Source organism: Ammospiza nelsoni, chromosome 20 (assembly GCF_027579445.1).
Source record: "Ammospiza nelsoni isolate bAmmNel1 chromosome 20, bAmmNel1.pri, whole genome shotgun sequence".
Lineage (NCBI taxonomy): Eukaryota > Metazoa > Chordata > Aves > Passeriformes > Passerellidae > Ammospiza > Ammospiza nelsoni.
Genome location: NC_080652.1, coordinates 7,802,541 through 7,824,605, shown reverse-complemented (window position 1 = coordinate 7,824,605; position 22,065 = coordinate 7,802,541). Strand labels below are relative to the sequence as shown.

Here is a 22,065-nt window from a genome sequence, read left to right as displayed (position 1 = left end):
ACTGGATTTCTGGGGCTCTCTGCAGTACAAAGCCCTGCTTTTGTACTTCAAAGCCCCTTAAGAGCATTTCCAGGGAGGTTCAGGTTGGACATGAGGGACGATTTCTCCACAGAAAAGCTGCTCAGGCATTGGAAAGGGCTGATCAGGAAAGTGAAATCACCATCCCTGGACATGGTACTCAGTGCTCTGGTCTAGTTGTCACCAGATGTTGGCTGGTAACTCTATACTGTTTGCTTTTTGCAGCCCTGCATTATCAGGATTGTTTTGGTTTAATGATTTTAAACTCTACAGTCAAGAGTTTCCAACCTTTACCCTGCTGGGATGGTAGAAGTACCTTTTTTCTTTCAGGAACTTTGCTGGTCACAGTTTTGTGTTTTCCATCCTCTTCACTATAACAGATTTTGTAAATAGTTTAGAAATGCCAACTTGTGATGTATGGGCCTCTTTAACATTTCTTTGATTTATGTGCACTATGCTGGAAAAAAGCAGAGGAAGCATATTATTCTGGAAAAGAATGTTGCCAGTCTTCCATTTGTTCAGTCTTAGTTAAAAGCTACACTTTTATCAATCAAACCTGATAGATTCTTTTTGCATTCCCAAAAACATTCATAACTTAATTCTTTGATGTCTGAAGAGGTAATTTGCCTACGACTTTTATAAATGTCTACTGATTTTTTGGATGTCTTACTTGAAATAGCTTTTAATCAGATTTTTCAGGATTTCCAGACACCTGTGGTGATTCCAGGGTTTGTCTCTGTAAAAGTCTCTGGTGTTACGTGGGAAGGATGAGAGTTAAAACCTCTTAGTTTAATTAGTGATAATAGTGATCTTAAATTTAAGATTTGCTCTTATTTGTGGATGAATATTTTCTGTGGGTGACTTCATAGTGTCTAGAAAAGATGGATAAATCAATCTGCTCATGAATATCCTGCAGCTGTTGTAGGAATAGGGGAATAGGCCTCTTGCATTCTGTTCCAGAAGTCTCCAAGCTTTAATTGCTTGTCACTGGCAGGCTGGAAATCAGCATCCCCTGCAGCCTTGCTTCAGGATGCCTGCTGGATGTAAAGAAAGATATTAGTAAAAGTAACCATTTAAGGAAGAATTAGCTCCTAATTTGGCAACTTCAGCTCAGTTTAAACAATATTCCTTCAGCTCTTTCTGCTGGTACAGTGGGGTGGTCACAGAAGAGTGTGGTGATGTTTGGTGTAGCTTGGCAGAGCCTTGGGATGGACTGTGGAATTGTGGTCTTCTAATTTCCCCTTCAGGAAAGGCACAGGATGCTGAGGAAAGCTAGGTTTCCCTGTGCTGGCAGGAAAACCCTCAGCTGGGCTGTTGTCAGACATCAGTATGGGTATCTGCCTAAAGTCTAAAGATATTGTGCATTTTAATTTTTGTGCAAGTCACCAAAGCTAAGGAAAGGCATTCAACAGAAGTTAAAATAATTAAATTGAATGAGTTAGGGAGAGAATAAATCAGCAGCACAAGTACTGGGTGTTGTTATTACTGTTCCACTGCTTTCCCACTAATGGATTTCCCTCATCTCTGCTTTGCCTGATTGTGCACTGTACTGGTTGGATTTACATAACCTGCACCATGTAGGCATTATATTGAAAAGTATGAATTCCTTGATTTGTCTGTAAAGCACTTTGTTTGCTGTAGTAAAGCTCCCCTCAGAGCTGCAAATCATGGCAGGGTGCTGGACAACACTTGGGGAGTGTTTCTGTACCTGATTGCAGCCCTTTATTCTGCCATTTGAGCTTTATCTTCCCATTCCTTGTGTAAGCACCTGAGCACGCCCTGTCACAGAGGCAGCAGGTCATCCTTCATACTGACACAGCTGCCACCTGAGCCCCTGACACCAAAGATTTAGTCTAGGGCTTTAGAAATTACTAATTTTAGCAGGAGAGCAGTGTCTCCAGAGTTCTGGTGGCTGTTTAAGGGAGCACAGAGCTGTGGGGGAAGGCACTAATTGTATCCTTATCTTGGAGTTTAATGATGACTTTCCCCTGCTACAGATAGTTTGTCCTATACAAAGATAATGCTTCTGTCAAAAAGGAATTAGGATTTTCTGTCAGCTATTGATCATGTGCACTTCTTGGGTCTTTAGACTTTAATGAAGTCCATTAAAGGAGCACACAATTGTGAATACACCTCACAGAGTGACATGAGACCATTTACCTATTCTGAAAAACCTCTGTACCCACCACCTGCCTTCAGGGTTACTCAAAAATAACCTGCTGCTGCTGTTTGTTACTACACCTAAGTTTATTTTGTCATTTAGATGCAGAACACAATGTAATAATTCTACTTTGCTTTTTGTGATTCTGTTATGTGTTTGTGTCGTAGCTGCATATACAAGGAAATAAATGCTGGTTCATTTAGTTATCTTTCAGTAAATATGTATGTTCAAATCCTTCAGAATACCTGGAGGTATAAACATTTGAAGCATAAAATACAGTTGTTCTTCTAAAGAGTGCATAAAGTAGCTTGTAACCCCAGATTATGATTATTATGCCTCTTTATCCAATTTAAACACTAGATCCCTTTAAAATCCATGGTGGTGGCTGTGTTGTGTCCCTTTATGTTGACATTATCCAAAAAAACAAGAATATATAATTTCTGTAGCTATTAAATGGATTCCAGAACATTTTTTTAAAAGGTGGAGGAGGAGTACTGGCTTTTGCAGAGACTTTAAGCAGTGCAGGTCATTTTATTGGCAGCAAGGATGCAGATACTGAAGTTTTGACCAATTCCTTGAAGAAAGTGCCATGAGATTTGCTATCTCTGCATGGTTAAAAGCCAAAGACTTGCAAGCAGTATTGGAGTGAGGGAGCATTCATCAGCAGTCATTCATCAGCAGAACTTCTGTGTTTTCAAAAGAAAAGTAGGAAGAACACATTTTAGGGCTGAAATCTGACACTAAGTAAAACAGCACTCTCAGCAAAAATAGGAATTCAGAGACAATCGAATAAAACCTGTAGCAAAAACAAGACATTAAAAGAAACAGGGATGTGTATCAATGCATTTCCTGTTATTGTGTCATTATATATATAAATAAATAAAAATGTCTCAGCTTGTTTTTGAACTCCCTAGGTCAGGGAGGGAGGGAGGAGAGAGCCCTAAGGGAGAAGGCCTGTGCAGGGTGATGTTCCCAGCCTGCTCCATATCCCGGTTTATAGACCTGGCATCTCACAGCCCAGGCATGAGAGGGGACAATAAGAGAAGTGTGAGCTCATAATTGTCACATTTTAGTGACAGATCTGACACATTTAGTCAGATCCGGGTGTTTGGCAAAAGGGGCAATAACTTTTCCACAGAGATTTAAAAAAAGAATGAGATGGGAGCAGCCTTTGTTCCTCTCATGGATAGCATGTTTCTGGCTTAAATGTTGTTATAAACTGGAAAGGGGGCATAAATGCTTTTTTAAAAATAGAATAAAATGTCCTAATTAAATAGTAAAATAGAGCAAAGACATGCTGTCTAGTTTTTCTATTAATTGAAAAGCCTGCAACCCGGCTCAACAAGAGGAAAACCAATGAGTAGAGAAATTGGAGACTCTCCTTTTGGCTTATTGATGCTGCTTTGGTCAAGTCAGGAATTCAGCTGTCCTAAAATGATCAAACGTTGTTGGGAGAAAAAGAGAATTTCCAAACAGGCCTCATTATCTGAGAAAAGCTTTAAAATATCAATTAAGGTAGTATAATTTCTCTCTTGCTTGCTTTACTCTGCAGAGATGAAACTGTGGGAGTGTCCTGCTTGCTTGCTGGTTGCTCTTTCAAAAGAGCAAGTAGAGTTTTATCATAATAAACAAATCCCTTTTCATCTGCAAGGGAGAAGTTGCTTAATGATGAGGGGCAGAGCACTGTGCATCCTAAAGGAGGCAAATGTGCATCCCCAGGATTACAGTGAGTATCTGTCAGCCACCTCTCTAAAAGGCATTCCTTGGAGGAATGGAAATAAACTTTACATTATCTGGATCTGAGAAAATGTTTTTCTGCTTATATATATGATCACTAAGGATTTACATAAGAATGGAATAATAAATAACAGGGTAATGTGATTACAAAGAAAATTACTCTTCTGATTTCACTTTTTAAAGTGTTGGTGCTTAGAAAGCTTTAATTAATAGCAAAATATAAATGTAATGTGCAGCTGTAGCTGATGTGATCAGTTGCTAATGCTCCAATTGATTGCTTTTTAATTTTTTTTCCTTGATTCTTACCTTCTTTCAACCAGTTTTGCAACTTTGGATGGCCTTGTCAGTAACTGCAGTGTACTCACTTGTTTGGGCAGCAGTCAGCACATGCAAAATCTCCAGCCCATGAATTATTTAAACTCAAGACCTCTAGACCCAGCTTGATTCTAATGATGAAGCTTTAGTTTTCAAAGTTTTAAATGAGCACTGGGCCCATGTTTGTGGTTTCATAACATTCACTGCAAAGTAACCCTAGAGGCTAAGATGGAAAGCTGTCACAATATGGTCAGTGCTGCTCAGCTGAACAAAGGGGCCTTTCCTGCAGGGTTCTGGCTATAACAGAGTTTTCTGTCTGCTCTAAATCTTAAAGATCATCTGCACAAGACAGGATTTTTGGGGGATGTAGAGGTTCTTTTTGGTTATTTTCATTGTTACCTTATTTCTGGTAAGAGGGGTCACTGGAGTAGAGTAAGGAAAAGATATTATGTGATTAAGTTCTTTAAAAATATTAATGCTTTCAGTGCTAAATCAGATCTGTAATTCTTTAATACACCTTTTTTTGTTTAAATAGTTCCTGTGAAAGCCAAAGACATCTTATGTAGATGAAGAAATTGCCCTCCTTACAATTCAGCTGTGAGAAAAGTAACTCCCAAGTGCTTTCACTGTTGATACTTTTCACTTAGTGAGGAAGATTAAGAGCTGTTAATACAGGAATATACTTTTAATATACTCAGGAGCACTGAAAATGTGAAATATTAGTGATAGCATTTTGTGCTAGAAAATCTAGCTGTGTGGCCATTAACATAGAAAAATAATTAATCTTTAAAAAATAATTTAAAGTAATCCAAGTTCTGTTTTTATTTAGCTTCATGTAAAGCATTTGTATGTATTGGAGTGTTACTTTCAGTACCTTTCCTACATTCCTAAGCAGAATTCACACATCTGCTTGGAACTGCAGTTTTTAGAAAAATGTCAGCTATCATGAGATTCATCATAAACCTGTACAAGTTGGCACTGGGGTTTATCCTGGCTGCTAAATGTTGTCAATTGATTTTTGTTGTTGCTGGTTTTGATTTCTTGCTTTTCTGAAATAGATTTGCTGTTTCATCTGCATGTATTGGGGAAAACGGATCAATCTCATTGATATTATACAGAAAAATATTTCATTAGGGAAAGCTTAACCTCACACAAGCCAGGTGGAATTCCCCAAAGCTGGAAAACGTGGGTGCTTGCAGTAGTGATGGGGAAATCCTCTGCAGCTGATAGGGGGATGATTTGCACGACTGCCTGGTGCAGTGCTCATTTCAGTGAGTATTCACCACTGGGCACAGGTGCCAGGAGCAGAGGGGAGGTTGTGGGGAACGCTGTGGGGAATGCTGGGGGGAACACTGGGGGGAACGCTGTGGGGAACGCTGTGGGGAACGCTGTGGGGAATGCTGGGGGGAACACTGGGGGGAACGCTGTGGGGAACGCTGTGGGCAACGCTGTGGGGAACGCTGTGGGCAACGCTGTGGGCAACGCTGTGGGCAACGCTGTGGGCAAGGCTGTGGGCAACGCTGGGGGGAACGCTGTGGGGAACGCTGGGGGGAACGCTGGGGGGAACGCTGGGGGGAACGCTGGGGGGGAGGTTGTGGGGAACGCTGGGGGGAACGCTGTGAAGAACGCTGTGAAGAACGCTGTGAAGAACGCTGGGGGGAACGCTGTGGGGAATGTTGTTGGAAATGTTGTGGGAAATATTGTTGGGAATGTTGTTGGGTTTGCCCAGGGCAGGTTTGACCATCGGCGATTCCGCAATTTTTGGCCGTGAGGTCTCAAACCACCCCCCAAAAGGTGCTGGCGCACAACAGCTCTGCTGCTCCAACCCAAGCTCTGTCACCTCCTGTCTCCACATGCCCGCAACCTTCTCCCCGTATTCTTGCAGCCACCAGCATTCCCTGGATTCAGGACTCCTTGAGCTTCTGTGTGCTCATTAACCCCAAACAGGATTTGTGTCCCATGAGCTCCTCTCAGCCTCCCTGCCTGAGCCTTTTAGCACCCACAGCATCCTCTGACAGTGCATTTCAGCACTTTTCCCTAAAGTGGAGAGAATGTGTTTGGAAATGGCATTCTCTTGTTAGTAAGCAAAAATTTGCTGGGGGGGTTGGTGTGTTTTTAGCTGACATTTCTCTCATGGTTGGTGCTGGCAGACAAAGGTGTTGATTTTGTAAGAAGAAAAGGGAACTGAATGGCTCCTGTATTTTCTGTCCATCAGACCATAAATCTCCTGGCCATAGTTCTGATACCTGTGGTCCTGCTTTGGCACTATTTTCAGTCTTGCTTCTGCTCCTCAGTAAAATGATTAAGAAACAATTTCCTGGTCCCTTCAGTGAACACCCCCTGTCCCCAGAAAGGAGAGCACTCTGTGCAGTACAGTGTGATGCTTTAATAATGCATAAATCAAGCTGGACAGAAGCTGCCTGTCAGTTTTATTAACTTTGACCTTTTCTCCCATTATAAAGATGGTTTGGTAAATATTTAATGGCCCTTACAGGTTTTGACAGTTGGACCTGCATTCCTAAGAGCAAAGGTAGATTAGGGAGAAATACTTATAATTAATAAAAATAACTTAATCACTTGAGTCAGCCTTGAAGGACAAAATTTTGGTTTAAAATCTGGGGGTTTTTTATTCCTTTAGTAGATTTTTGGTTGTTTTTTAATGCCTGACCACTAAATGTCACTAGCTGGGAGGTTATGAAATGTTTTTAAGAGGTTACCTTTAAAATCCATCTCTGATTAGTACAAGTGATTACTTCCATCTCTGAGCAAGTGTCCAGATAATGTTGTTTACCTGAAACACCTGCACAGGGCACATCAGTGGATGGTGTCACCCGTACAAAAAGATGCAGGAAGGAAAAGGAAAAGCATATACCTTGAGTCAGTGGGCTCTTCTGCCTGTCTTTGCCTTTAATTCCCTGCATATTGCACTCCCTGCACATTCAGGTAGTGAAGATTGAAAACTAAGCCCTGACACTGAAACATGGCCTTTCAAACAGGGACCCTCCATCGCTCTCATTGATTTTTTTTCATTTCAGAAAACTGTCGGAGAAAAACAAATTTGAGCAGAATCCATTGGTTGGGGAAGTAAAATCCCCCCCTTCCCTGGCAGAGCACAGCTCCCTTCCCATTAGCAATGTGATGTGTCTTCATGTTGTGCCAGGCTGAGCTCACGTGGCACAGCAGCCAAGGGAACCTGGAGCCTGTTGGAAATCCTGGATGTGCTGAGCAGTGACATCTGAGTCAGGGCACTGCTCCCCTCCTGTTCACAGGTGGTTTTGGGTACATCATTCCAAGCTTTTCATCCCTCTTTTTCACTCAGCCCCTGTAGAACAGCTTGGTCTAAGACCATTTTGTTTTCTGAACATTTTAAAATCATACTTTCCTGATGAACCCATTTTTTATGTGCAGACCATGGGGTTAGAGGGATTAACTGTGAAACAATTCATCTTTTTCAGAACAAATCTTCAGACAATGCAGTGAACACATAGATCCAGGTACTGGAATGATGCAGGAAATCACATTTGTCCAACAATGAATCTTCCTCCCCCTTCCAGTTCAAAATTGGGGCACTCAGAATGTAACTGGAAGTGTTCAGAGGAGAACCTGTTGCACTTGGAGGTTGTTGCAGGACAGGCAGAGCCCTGTAGCTGTTCTTAAATCTGAGAGCTCAAAATCCTGCAGATTCATGTTGTGTCCTTCAAAAATTTGTCTTTTATTGGCAAAGGAAAAGAGAAGTTTTGAGGAGAAAGCTGCTGAATGTGAATTGTTCTGCGGTGCTATGGAGATGTGCAAGCAGATATTTTAAAAACAAGACTTTTCTTTACAGTGATAGAAACTCCTTTGCAAATGTTTTGTGGTTTTATGTTTAAGAAGAAAAAGATGAGTGTTATTTCTAAAAAGCTGGTTTATATTGTGAAAAGGTTGCATCTGTCTTCCTCTTATCTTCTTCCTAAAATGAGAATGTTTAGTCCCTAGAGAGGAGAAACAGTTTCAATGTTTAAAAGCAAGCCCAAGTTTCAAGAGAGGTAGACTTGAGAGGAAGTCCGTGATTTTCCATCTTACTTGCCCTAATGCTCCCATTTCACAGCAGATTTTTCCCATGTGCTTTGTGGAAGACAAATTTTTGTCTTCCACCCAGCAATATATCTGAAATACCACACACCAACTTCCTGACTGGCTGTAATTTGAATCAGGTGCCACAGGTAGCAGAGCTCTGACACAGACAGAGTACTGCAGAGGTGTGTATTTTAATATATATATGTTTTTTCTTATCCAGTTGCAGTACCATGCTGGGCTGGCATCTGGCCTTTTGAATCAGCAGTCTCTGAAACGTTCGGCCAACCAGATGGGAGTCTCTGCAAAGCGCAGACCCAAAGCCCAGCCAACAACTCTTGTCCTGCCTCCTCAGTAAGTAATGGAATATTTGGAAGAGTTTCCATGCTTAGGGGGGTGAAACATTTCTTATTAACTTAATGGGTTTTTGGTTTAATTTTCAATCATAATAATAATTTCAGTAATCGTAATAAGCGACCTCATGCTTGCATTTTTGTTCTGTACACATTCTCTTTGTAGCAGGTCATTAAAAAACTTTTTGCAACACAAGCTTGTCATTGAGGAATGAGTGCTCACCTGATTGTTATGACTTGGAGCTTCAAGCAGGACTTTTCTGAAGGTCCTAAAAGACTGAAGCCAAAAAGTCTTTGGTGTGAGTACTTTCTCGGCAAACGTCTGTTCTGAGTCCATCTGTTCACCATATGTTAATTTTGCATTGGATCTGAACCTCTTGTGCAGGTGACAAGCAATTATGAGGACACTTAGAAATTGTTTGAGGACAGAGAGTATCAACACTTTGAGCAGCCTGTGTGTAGTGATACCAGAAACACAGAGATGTGCACAACAAAGCTTATAAATTAATAAACTACCTGAAATATATTTAGTTACCTGTAAGAAAATGATTATTATGTAGAAAATGAAGTGCTAAGCAATTGTTCATTGTGCTGAGCATCCTTGTAGTTTGTGGAAACTGCCTGCTTTTCTTCACAAAACAAGAGTCACTGATGTATAAACACTGTGCTACCAAAAACCTTGTAGCTGTAATAATAAAAGTCCCTGTTGTCACCAGATTTCACAGGTTAACATTTAGAGGGTTTCTTCTGACAGGAAATGTGAAAAAAATCAGAGTCAACAGAGCTTTCCCCTTGTATATTAACTTGAAAGTGCTGGTAATCCAAGAATCCATAAAATGCTGTATTGTTTTACCAATATATCAGCCAAAGGAAAATGGTTTGAAGGGGGCTCCAGCAGTAGTTGGAAAACCAGATCTTGTTTCTCTGATATGTGGGATGGAACAGGAGTATCTTGTGACAAACTGGCTGGTTAGTTTTCCTTCTTTGTTGGGGTATCTGGAACATCAAATGGATTCCTTCTCCAGGAAGTCTATAAACTGGAATACTGGTATATCAGTTAACACAGATTTTTCAAAGGTCTTAAGGTATTTTGGTGTTTTTTCTTTCATTTCTTAATCATGGCATCTCTAGTTACTAGAAATGTGTATAAAGAGCTAACTCATACTTTTGCATACAAAAATCTGTTCCTTAACAGATGCAGCTGTATAAATCTTAATGTGAGATACATAATATACATATTTAAAGGTATTATATGGCTTGTTATCTGTAGATGGTTTTCCTTCGGTGGTGCATTTACCTAGGATCTGCAGATAGAATGAAATTTTAGTGTGGTAGCTAAACTTTAAGCAGTAGTTGAATTATGTTTCAGTATCTTATTACCTCTTCCAGCATTATTCACAGGGAAAATGTGTTTCTGCTGAGCTGGCCCTTTATCTGTCACTGGTTGCCTCCTCTCTGGCTCCTCTCTGACCTTTCCATATTTGTTCTTCTTTGCTATCTCAGTCTCTTAAGAGAATAATAGTGATATTAAGGCAAATCAAATACCTGTTGGGCTCAGTATCTTGTTTCCAGCACAGGACAGAAGGAGATTATGAAAAGACTTATTGAAATAGGCTTATGAAAAGTATTTAGAGAAAAAAAAAAAAAAAAGGTGTGACAAATGGATTTTAATATCTTGATTTTGCTGTAGTTTCATGCAAATAGTGATGAATCATGCACTGGGGTTTTTTCCCCTTCATTCTTTATAAAATGCAAAAGAAGAAAACATCCAGATGCAAAACTACAGATCTCCTTGAAAGGGCATCCTGCATCCTAATATTCCCATGGCAAATCCCATGGATTTTTTTTTTAAGCTTTATTAATTCATCAAGAAAGGGATAACTATTTCTTGGTCTATTTTTGCTTTGATGTATGCTATTAAAATTAAGTTCAGTGACAAGTCATTGGGCTGAGTAACAATGAGTCAAGTGTTTATTAAATGTTGTTCAGAACAGCTATATTATCTTGAGCTTTTCTTAAACAGGAGTTGAAACCAGCTGTATGCCAAAATGTCATTTCAGGAGAGCAGGTTGGAGTGAATATCAACACTGCAGTAAATCCTCTCTGCCAGCAAAGGAATGCAGGAAACACTTTCTCAGGAGGTATCAGAGGTGATGATTTGGGCAAAGAATCTCCTAAAACAAATTTATTCTTATGCAGATTTTGCACATGGCTGGTTTACTAGTAAACATGTCTGTATTTGAGTTACAGGTGTTATTAGAGGGCAGGTTACTATCTGTTTATTTATGGTCCTGTTCCCTGAAGAAACTGCATGAGTAACTTTTGCTATTGTGCTTCACGTTCCCCATGGCAGTGGTGCAAGCTGAGCAGTTTTCTTGTTCATCCAGGTCTTTGATCTGTGCTGCTGGTGTGAGACTTGGGTTGTATTCCACAAACTAAAACTTCCCAAATGGTGTTTCATCTCACAAAAGCAGAAAAATCCAGTTTTGTTCAATTCACTGTTCACTTGAGCCTTCAGTCTCTATCACTGCTCTGCTTTTCTTCTTTCCCTTCCAAAATGCCTTTTTTTTAAAAAGAAACCAATCAAGCAAAGCACACCCATGCCTGTCTTGGAGACTCAGCCATCTCTTCCTATTTTATGCTCACAGCAGGAGCTGGAGAAAAGGTTTTGGTGATGGCAAAAGTGATTCTTGGCAGGTCCTCATTCCTTTTCCTCCCCAACCTTAGGCTGTCCTCTGATGTGCTTTGGTTTGGAGGTGAGAGCTTCTAATTCTTCACTAGTAAATATCTGAAACAGAGCAACAATTTTAAATCCAAAAGGTGGTTTTGAAAATGGAAGTTCTCTGCCCTATGAGGAAAATCTGCATTTTCTCCCTGTTTATTTGAGGACTTGCAAGTGTGCTGAGCAGTTTTGAAGCGAGGCCTTTTGGCGTTGGGTTTTGCTTTTCAGTATTGGTTTTCCTTGGCTCTGAAAGCGCAGAAAGGAAGCCTGGATTGATGTGTGTCTCATTCCCAGCCAAATGATGTGTGTGAGAAAATGACTAACTGCTGGCTGCTTTCTCTGCCTGCTTTGTCCCTCCTTCTGTCTTCTATTAACAAGACATCTCGCTGTACGTGCTAATGGATGCATTCCCTCACATGCCTCTCATCTGGCTGCGGGTTCCTTCCTTCTGTTCAGGAATCTCAAGGCAGTGTTTGCTGGAGTGCTGAGAGCTGTCAGCTCCTCCCAGAGCCTGGGGAAGTGTCTGTGTGCAGCCCTGCTGACAAGCAGGGTGGCTGCTCCTGCTTGGGAATCAATAAAGACAATAGGAAATGATGGTGGGGCTTTTCTTTTCTTCTTGAAATGTAGGAATTGGTGCAGTTAATAAATCTGGTATTATTTTGCTTGGCACCACAAATTTGCAGTTAGGAAGTTGTCCCTGAGACCCTGAGGCAGCAGAATTCTCTGGGGAGTGCTGAGAGCAGGGAGTCCACAGGGTAATCCTGCTGCTGGACCACTGTCACTATAGGACACAAAAGAACACAAGCTCACACCGCTGTTCTCAAGGTGAAGAAAAAAGAAAAGTTTATTTTCTGACTCTAACATTTATAGTTTTCTAAAAGTGACAGTGGATTGGAGGGTGACAGTGCCACCTCTCCAATGACACTGGACAAACTAACAGTCTATCAGATTTCTCTTCCTCCATAAAAGAATGCAAAACAATGAGTTATTTACAGAAAGTGTGTGAGAAAGCTCGCTACAAAAATGTCAACATCAGAAGGCTTAGAAAATCTTAAAAAATTAGGGCAACAGACCACCCTGCTGGGGTCCCAGGGAATCTGGTGTGTCACTGTCCAGCTGGAGAGCAGCAGTGAGCCACTGTGAGCTAGAGAAGGAGGAAAAGAGGAAGGCCAGGATGCTCTCTGTGTTCTTGCAGTGGAGTTCAGTGGCACACACAAGAGTCAGTCAGTTTTAATGGGAATTTTTAGGAGTCTCAGTTGGAAACCCTGTGATTTTGATAGCTGTGTTGTGTGGGGCTTTCTCAGTGCTCCCAGAATGATCATCTGTCTTCTCTGTCTGGATGAAAATTGCCAGAACAAGAACTTGATCACTACAGAAGGTACTGAGACTCTTGCCCTTTATGGTGCCTTTTAGGGTCATTTGTTGTCACTTTGTGGTTTTGAAGAAATAAGCACACTATAAACAATAAACAAGTGGAAGTCTTGTTCTTGTTTGACAACTTCAGGCTTGAACAGAGAGGTTTGAGTAAAAGAGAGTCCAGTTTCTTTGTTTTAAGGCTCTTCAACTTGTCTTGTAAATCTCTTGTGGTCTGATATATGCCCTGACTTGACAGTGAAAATACTGTAATAGATTGAGTAAAAATCTCTGTAAATTTGTACTCTATTGCTAGGAGCACACCAGCAAAATTACTTTTTTTTTCTTTTTAATAAAGGAAAATACAGTGCGGCCCATGATACTGTTCTAGATGAATGAGCAAAAAAAAAAAATCTGTGGAGATAGCTTTTCTTTTAGGAGATAACAAAGACTTGAGGATATAGAGACTCTGGATGGCCACTCTGTTTCTACTCATTGTTCTGGGTGAGATGGAGGAGGTCTCTGATCTGCTCTCTACACCTCAGAATTCATCTGGATAATTTTTCTAGAGAAGAAGGATATATTCAAAAGAAATCCATATTTTCTGCATCCTTTGGAACTGCATTACTAAAGATGCTGTATGGTGAGTGGATTCCCTAAAAAGTTCAGCAGGCATTTGTTCATCTGGATTTGGAACAGAACTCTACAGATATCCCAAACTCTGTGTTTATTGGAGCTTAATTTAATACCAGCATACTTAAAGTGTTGTTCTGTCACAGCATTAATGTCTTATCTGTTCAATGGCTCTGTCATATAATTAGTACTGTCAGATTCCATTGGCTTTCGTCAAGAGCCTTCTTCAGGAAACTCAAAATTACTTTTAAGGAAGGATATAGTATTAAATTAAAAAGTTGCTGGTTTTAACAGCTATATTTATATATATATATATATATATATATATATATATATATATATATACACATATATACATACACACACACTATACACCCAGTCATCAGATGTGCCAGAATAAATTCTTTGGAACTTAACTTGTATAATTTATCATTTTTGCATTAAGGAAAAATCCTGAGCCCTTTGCCAAGAGTTTTTTGGAGGAAAGCATTTTTTCAGCATTTTGTTTTATAAACAGCATCTAATTGCTTCCTAAGTTCAGGGATTTTCAGTACGTAAAAAAGAGGCAGGTATTTCTGAAGGTAATGGCAAAAGATGCTTAAGACAATAAATGTTCATAAATTTTGTAATTTTTAAGAGAACTTGTTTAATTATGCTATGTTAGTCCTTTCCAACCCAAATTCAGTGGTGAATCTGATTCAGTTCAGTGTGACACAAGGTGTAGGGGTGAGGTTATTTAACAGCCAGTGTTGTTATTGCAATAATGTTGTTAATAATGATAATAATGATAATGATGATGATAATAATAATAATAATAATAATAATAATAATAATAATAATAATAATAATAATAATAGTGCTGCAATAATTCAGTATCAGGACTCCAAGCTTTGGGCCTCCTCCTGGAGTGTTCAAGAGTAGAAGAGTGAAGTGTGTACCTGTATTTTCTGTTTTGAGAAAAGTCATCAGAAGTTTTGTGCAGTTCTGAAATTCTTCTTTGCCTATACTGGCAAAGCTGCATTAAGTATCAATATTCATTAAATACCATGGAGATGATAATGTAATAAAGCAATAATCCTCAGACCCACATCTGTACTTCTCTCCAGAAGAGCTGAGGTTGAGAATATAATTAAAGATTAAAACTCTGTTTGCATTCTGGAACATGGAGATATCTTTTTGTACATGATGGGGAATTGTATTAATAAGGAAGAGATCAGTTTCCAATAACTTTCAAGACTGGGAGCTCATTTCATATCCCTGTTCATGTTTAAGTTTCTCACCGAATTCTTTAGCTTGATTTTAGCCAGACAGTGCAACAGGAACTGTAGAAGAACATGTTGCTGAAACATGTGACCCTTTTGCTCCATAAATTAATCCCCTTTTATATGAAAAAAAAAGATTTAAAATTAGTTCTTTGTATTGTAAGACAATAATATTTACAAGAATAAGTTTAATTACTTTGCAGCCGTGTACCATGTCAATCGAACATTAATTTTAGTATTTGATGTCTTGTGCACAGTTTGGATCACATCATTGTGCTGTTTTCTTTTTATTTTGAGTCAATTGTTGAACTGCTGTTGCAGAGCTCCTCTGTGAAGCTGTTTCAGTGGGAATTGCAGTGTGTTGCCATTTACCCCTGACTCCCACTCTGATTCCAGTGTGTTCAGGGGTCGTGGGGCCAGATTTGGCATCCCAGAGCTGGGGAAGCATCTCCCTTGACTGAACCCACCTGTGTAAGAAATGATCAGGGTCAGTTCCAGGGTGATGACAAATCATTAACCTGCCTTGAGCTCAGTTTTCCAGAGGTGGATGTTGCATTGTCCTTTATGAATTTCAGATGTGACACAAGTGGGTTACCCAGCCCTTGTCATTTGGATGAGAGATGAATCTAAGCCTTTAAAGACAGATATTTTTCCTTCCCAGCTGCCCATATCAGCAGCAGAAACAAATGTTCCAGAGCTCTGTGAGTGGATGTTGTTTTGTCCTGCTGCTCTGGGTGTGTTTTGTTAAAATGTGATGAGGGGAAAGGGTCTGCTGTTCAATGTAATGGCAATCTGTCTCAGTTAAGTGGTATTTACTGTTGAGCACTCAGAATAATGTAGCTGGAAAGAAAAAACTCCACAGTACAGTTTTATTTCATGAAGGGTTTCATTAGGCAGCTCCAGTTGATTAAATCCAGTAACATAGCAGGGATATAACAGTGGTCATCTCACAGCTTGTAGCCAAAGGTACCTTACAAAACTCTGCTACAAAAAAGAGAGGAGGGGTAATCCAGTTGAAATTTTATTTCAGTGTAACAGGTAAATTTTAAAACAGGTGCTCTTAAATTGTCTGATTTCTCTGGTTTGTTTCCAGTGCTGTTCACTTGGGTTATGTATCATGTTAACTTTGGGACTTTACAGATGCTTTGTGACCTGTGTAGATACCAAAGATACAGAACATGAGCTTTGCTGCTCTGTGCATCTTTAGAAACAGAATTCTTTTAAACATTTTAATCTTGATTTAATCTTCTAATATGTTGATATATCTGACAGCAGGGGTTTCTGCAGTAATCTTCTTTGTTTTGTTATGCCAAATCAGTGCTTTTTTTTTTTTTTGGCTGCAGTTATATGCCGAATTTAATTTAATTCCATTAAGTACTATACAGCTGCATATTTTCTTACAAAGTAATTACAAAAAACCAGCAGGCATTGATCAACATAGATTGTCCAAAGGAAATACTTTGACTGAAACTAAATGTTCCTTATGATATTCATTAACTGGAGAATAATTTCTATCCGTACAATACAAAAGGATCTTGAATGTTGCTTTATCCACAGTAAATTACTGAAATATGCATTAAAAAATCCCAGAATGGTTCGGGGGGGAAGGGATCTTAAAGCTGATCTCATTCCACCCCCTGCCATGGCAGGGACACCTTGCACTATCCCACTTATTCCAAGCCCTGTCCAGCCTGGCCTTGGGCAATTCCAAGGATCCAGGGGCAGCCACAGCTGCTCTGGGCAGGAAACATGTGGAGATAAAATACATTACGAGTTAGGAGATAAGACTTCACAGTGTATTTTAACATGGAGGAAAAATCTATTCTATTTATTCACTTTTCAACAGCTCTTATAACCAAGTACTGTGGAAAGAGAGTGCATGCAATTGAGATTTCACAATTTCTCTATTGTGTATGGAGCTTTTTCTATAAGTGTGTTGTGAGCCACTGTGGACTGATGTGATGAGCTCTGTGCACGTGCCTGTCATGGAGACACGAGCCAAAAAGCACCTGGGGCTGGTGGCTGTCGATATTTTGTTGTCATATTGCACAAATAATCCCCCTTACAGGATTGCTGTGTGATGTGGAGCCCTGTGTGACCGAGCACAGCAATTTGAAATCATTGCCATCCACTTTGGGGAAGATTAACTGGAACGCTGGATTTGGGAAGTGAAAAAGATGAATCTTGTTGGAGACTCTGGGCCATGTAGCAGTGTTGATCTGCTGTTTCCAAAACATGCACAGATCCAGAGCAGAAGACCCTTAGCAAGTTTAGAATTACTGGGGACCTCAGCTCTGTTGTAAAAGAGCAAATTTCTGACTCTTTGATGTATGTTTGCCTTAAAGGTAATGTTTGTGTGAGAACTGTGCCATTAAAAGGTGGCAATTAATTAAAAGTTGTTCCACAGTCCCAACCATTAGAAGATGCCCTTGCAGCATTTAGAGCAGAACATTAATATTGCACTGTAGGGAATCCCTGTACTTTCAGTAAAAAAAAAAAGTCAAGGATGAAGATTTTAATGTGTAATTAAAGACTGCAAATACTAGTTTAACTGCTTGTTTCTGTGTCAAAAAAAGTGGAAAAGAACACAAACTACGTGTGGTTGAACTAATTAAGACAATGAAGAACAAACTAGATAAGAGAGGAAATTTGTATGAACCTAATAATGATATCAAAGCTTTTGCTAAAGCTGTGATTTTATAATAAGACTGCTTTAACCCCCTCCCCATTTCCTTTTTTTTTTAGCTTTGCTATTTGGGGGATGAGGATTTGAGGCTGCTTTACTGCAGCAGACAGTCAGTCTGAAAAGAATAAATTAAAACTACCTCTTGCCAAATTCAAAAATGTATTACAGCAAGTGTTTCCATCTGCATTGGTTGTATATTCCCTTGTCAGAGAGGAGGAGCAGAGCTGGAATAAGGTGGAATGAAAAGGTCTTTATATTTTGGTGGCTTAGCCAGACCAGCTTTATTGTATAATTGCATTGTGTAGGGTGGTATAAGGCCATGGAGAATGTATTAATTAATAACTTTATTTCTTTATCTCTACAAAATAACCTTAGTCTATCTGAGAGGAAAACTAAACAGCTCCACTGGCAGGGGGATAAAAGTGCTTTCAAAGGGGACCCCTGTACCCTTGAGAAGGAAGCTCTAGGAGTGTAGCACGGTAAAAAACTTCAAAAATGCAAATCTTACCTGGAAATAAAGAAATTAAAATAGTTTCAGCAGTAACTCTAGAAAGGGGAAGTTTTCCCAGGTGCTGAACTGCACCGTGGAGATTTCCTGGGAGCTCAGGGGCTGTTCCCATCCCTGGGACCATGGTGGTGCCAGGCTCTGGCCATGCTCCTGACATGCAGGGTCTGAGAGGATGCCTGGCTGTCCTTTCTAACTACACAGAGCTGCTTTGCTCTGCTTTCCTTTACCTGCTGTTAAAAATAACTGTTATTACTTTTTAATTTCACTTTAGGGCATTCTCTGGGTATTCATGTGTTTACAAGGAATCCTATGGATTAGTTAAATGAAAAAAAGCTTGGGGTAGCAAATTCCAGCTGATGACTTCATGGTTTTCTCCTCTAAATACAATCTTCACTTAAAATGATTTGAAGTATTTTGGTACTTATTTTCTAGTCCCATTTTCCCAACACACAGTGGGAAAAAATAAATAAAATGGAACCATTAGAAGTTTCACTGGGTAAAGTGACTCAGATTTTATCTCTTTATAGATGCTACTTTACTGTTATTTCCATTCTTGATGGGTTAATTTTGGAAGGCACTTGCTCTGTGCTGTGCAGGTTTTGCCTGCACAGGAGTAACACCAGCCTTTCAATTTCACTGATGTTACTCAGCAGTATGTGCATGTTATTGTGAAAATAAGTGTATTAATAGTGTGATGGACATTGCTACCTCATCATTATTATCTGGTTCTTACCTTTGCATGGGTAACACAGGGAGAAAACTGCACAGGACGACCTTGTTAACATTGGAGACTTGGGTTTGCTTTTTTCTGTGGCTGCACACTGTGTCTTTATTGTCTGTGAGTCATGGCCAGGGGAATCCTGTAGTAAGCCCTCTAATTTTAGCAACCAAAAGCACCTCCATGCAGCAGGTTTTGTATTGAAATTAAATTTATGCTTTTGTGTTGCTCAGGATTGTTCTTTGAAACTCAGTTTTGGGAAAGTAAGTTTGGCACAGAGTTGGTGGTAAAGTAGTGAATCATTTATTTACCGTTTGCTGAGCTTACCTGGAATGAAATGAAATAAAAATTGCACTCTGTGTATGATCATTATGCTCCACTGTTGCCTGTAATGCTTTGACTCCATCCCTCACAAAATGTGATTGTGGAGTGTGTTCAGCCTTTTCATTCTGTGCCATGTGTGTTTGAAAGCACTTCAAGATACAGAGACTCCTAAACTCCTTCTTGCAGAGCAAATTACTGTTTTGTTGAGTTGTTCTGTGCCTCAGTTTCCCCACGAGAAAGGTGAGAATTTTATCATCTGGAGGCTGTGCAGGAATGCTGGGAGTGAATGGAGCAAGAAGGCATTAACCACAAAGCAGATGCCCTCATCCAGGCAGAGAGTCTGGACTTCTACCTTTTCTTTTTGCTTGTTCAAGACCAGGTAATATTTTCTAAAATCCAGACTCTGGGCATGACACATTGTGAGGAATGAAGGAATGACCAGATAATTCCTACTTGCAAGGCCCGATAGGAAGCTCTCAATATCCACTGCCAGCATTTGTTGTGATAAATGAGTGGTGATGGATTATCCTGTATCCTTTGTGTTCTTGCCTTTAGGTGCTCATTTCAGTGATGGAAGGCAAAGTGCCAGCACATGAAATAATTCCACACAAGCCTGGCTGCAGCCTGTCAGTCTGTGTCAAGCTGCCTAAACTTCTGTGGCCTCAAATTGTTGAACTCTTTTACTGATTGTTGTATTCAGTGTTTGGTATTAAAATCAAATGTGCTGTAGGAGTGGCAAAAAATACCCTACGGTTTTGATGTGTTTTAAGTCAGAATGTAATATCTGTGTCCAAAATAGCCCTGTAAAGCTGAGCTCCCCTGAAGCCAAACCCAGGTTTTTCTCCTTCCCTATTTTACATGCAGAACCTTCTTTCATTTTGGCTTTTGCATTTTGACAGTTGCTCAGCAGAGATGATGCCTTTACTCATGACAGATTTGTGTGTGCCATGTAGACAGGTCTTGAAAAGAGCTGAGCCCACTTCTTGTGAACCTTGAGAAGGACAGTTTGAGGGCAGTGGCTGATGGAAGGAGAAAACAGATATTTTTGAAGAAATTACATTAAGTAATAATGTAGATTATAGTAGCCTGCTTAAAAATTCCACAGTGAGAAGCTGTGTTAATTGAAAGGAGTGCTACCAGGAGTGCTTGGCATTTAAAGTAATAGTTGCATGATTTTTTTTAAATCTGAAATTTGGCTTAAAAACAGTTTCTGTGTTGATGCTTCCATGATCTTTTCTAGTTTGAAAGTTGCTCTTCATTTAAACAAAAGGTTCCTCCTTCAACAAGCTGATTTTACAGCATAGCAGATGATAAGCAAATGTAATGCTTTCTAATCTTAGGTATTCCTAGGGAAATGAAATGGATTTCTTGACATGACAGAGCAATGGTGGCTCCTATATCCCTCTTGTAAAATGAGTTCGTGGACAGAAAATGCCAGGTGGAACTATTTTAACATGTGATTATGCTTTTAAAATTAAAATTTATTTTCAGAGCAAAGATAGCAACTTTAACACCACAGACAGAAAATCAATTATAATTTTTGCTAGTACAACTAAAATATTATCTGCTGCTGCTAATTTCTTTTTGTTGTTCTACAATTTCTGTCTTCCCTCAGTTTTTTATTAAGTCATCAATAGGGATAAAGATTCTGATATTGAAGCCTGAGTGTTGTAATATCCTTCTTTCTGTCCTGCTCTTTTGCATCTCTCAGCAGTGCCATGATTGAATAATTTCTTTCTGTGCTGGTTTGTATTAAAGCCAGTTAATTTTTGTTGTCTTAGGCATCACCCTCTACCAAAAAACTCTTAATAGCAGTGAACAGTTTGCTTTTGCATTAATTGCTTTGTTAAAGTGTCAGTAAATAAATACTGGATCTTAAAGGTCTGCATTTTGCAAGTCTTTCAAATACATTCTGCTGAAATTCTCAAGATATCTTAAAATGCTGGTGGGAGGAAAGTACACGGAGAACCTGGTTATTGGATGGTCCTTAGATTTTTCAGGTTGTTTCAAATATTTCTTCATCTCTTAACCTGCTCTGGTTTGTTTTGGAGAGTTTCAAGGATGAAGTTGTTTTCTTTCACATAAGGTCTCTCCACTGTTGACTCCTGGTGTTTTCAGATCCTAAATAAATCGTTCATTCCTGTCTCCTGAGCGTGGAGGAGAGGATGTACTGAGGAAAGTTCAGCTCTGAGTGAGCAGAGCCTGTGCAGGTGTCAGGGAGCACTAACTGCTGAAATACTGGGTCATGTTTGTACACACATGTCCCTTGGGTTTGTTTTTTTAAAAACCCTTGAAAAGAACAAAATGAGAGATTCGTTTTGTTTCGCGTGTTTGGTTTTTATTTTTGCTGTTGCTGACTTCTTGCCACTTGACTCAGCTGGTGGGATGGGGTGCAGGACACCAGGCAGAGCAGGGAAGTTCTCAGTGCTGGATGTAATTTCATTTGTTTTGTTCTCAGTTTGCATTCTCTTCCAGCTTTCCCATCATCCTTTTCAGAGTTGTTGTGCAGTTTTTGTCTCATTGTTTCATTTGCCAAATTGCCAAAGGAGGCAAATATTTTGTCTTCTTTTTAAAAATGCCTATGAAGTGCTCTTAAGAATGGGTGCCATTAGAAGAATGCCAGTGTAGTTCATGTTTTGAATCTACAGGAAACTTGATGATGGCAATTAGGCAAAAGAGTGAAAATAATTAAATGGTGAAAGAGAAATCAAATACAGAAATCCACATTGTGCACTGGGGAGTGAATACAAAGTGGGCATGGCTGGGGAGCTCCCTTCAAACACCTGCAAACTCACTGATGTTTGGGATGTAACTGCAGGAAGATCTGTGCAGCCAGTAGCTACCATTGGGTGATATTTTATCTGTTTCTGTAGGGCATCAGTTTCAACTGGTTGACTCACAGTAGCTGTGTGGGAGCTAATTAATCATATAATTTGCTGTCATGTTACTGGGTGAACCTGTATCCTGGTGGCAGCATGAATTGGAGATAATGGTTTCCTAATGATTGAAACTGCCCTAATAGCTCTGGCCCTCGTGCTTGACTTCAACGTTCCTCTGGTGGCTTTTAGAAGAATCTTTGATGTGAGGTTACCCTTAATGAACATTCTGTCTGCTCATACAGGTAGTTTGCAGCTGTGTGGATGAGACACAGCTGAGCCTCTTTCTGTTCTTTATCCAGTGTATTTTTAATTAAAACAGCATATTAATAACAATAATGCATTG

At 39.7% G+C, this 22,065-nt stretch overlaps 1 protein-coding gene across 1 annotated transcript in view; it reads left to right on the top strand.

Moving 5' to 3' along the window:
- Positions 1-22,065, top strand: part of MED27 (mediator complex subunit 27) — an 85,750-nt gene that overhangs the window by 24,465 nt on the left and 39,220 nt on the right. Inside the window, exon 3 of the mRNA XM_059486363.1 lies at positions 8,508-8,638. Within this exon, the coding sequence (XP_059342346.1) occupies positions 8,508-8,638 (131 nt within the window). The remainder of the gene's footprint in view (positions 1-8,507; positions 8,639-22,065) is intronic.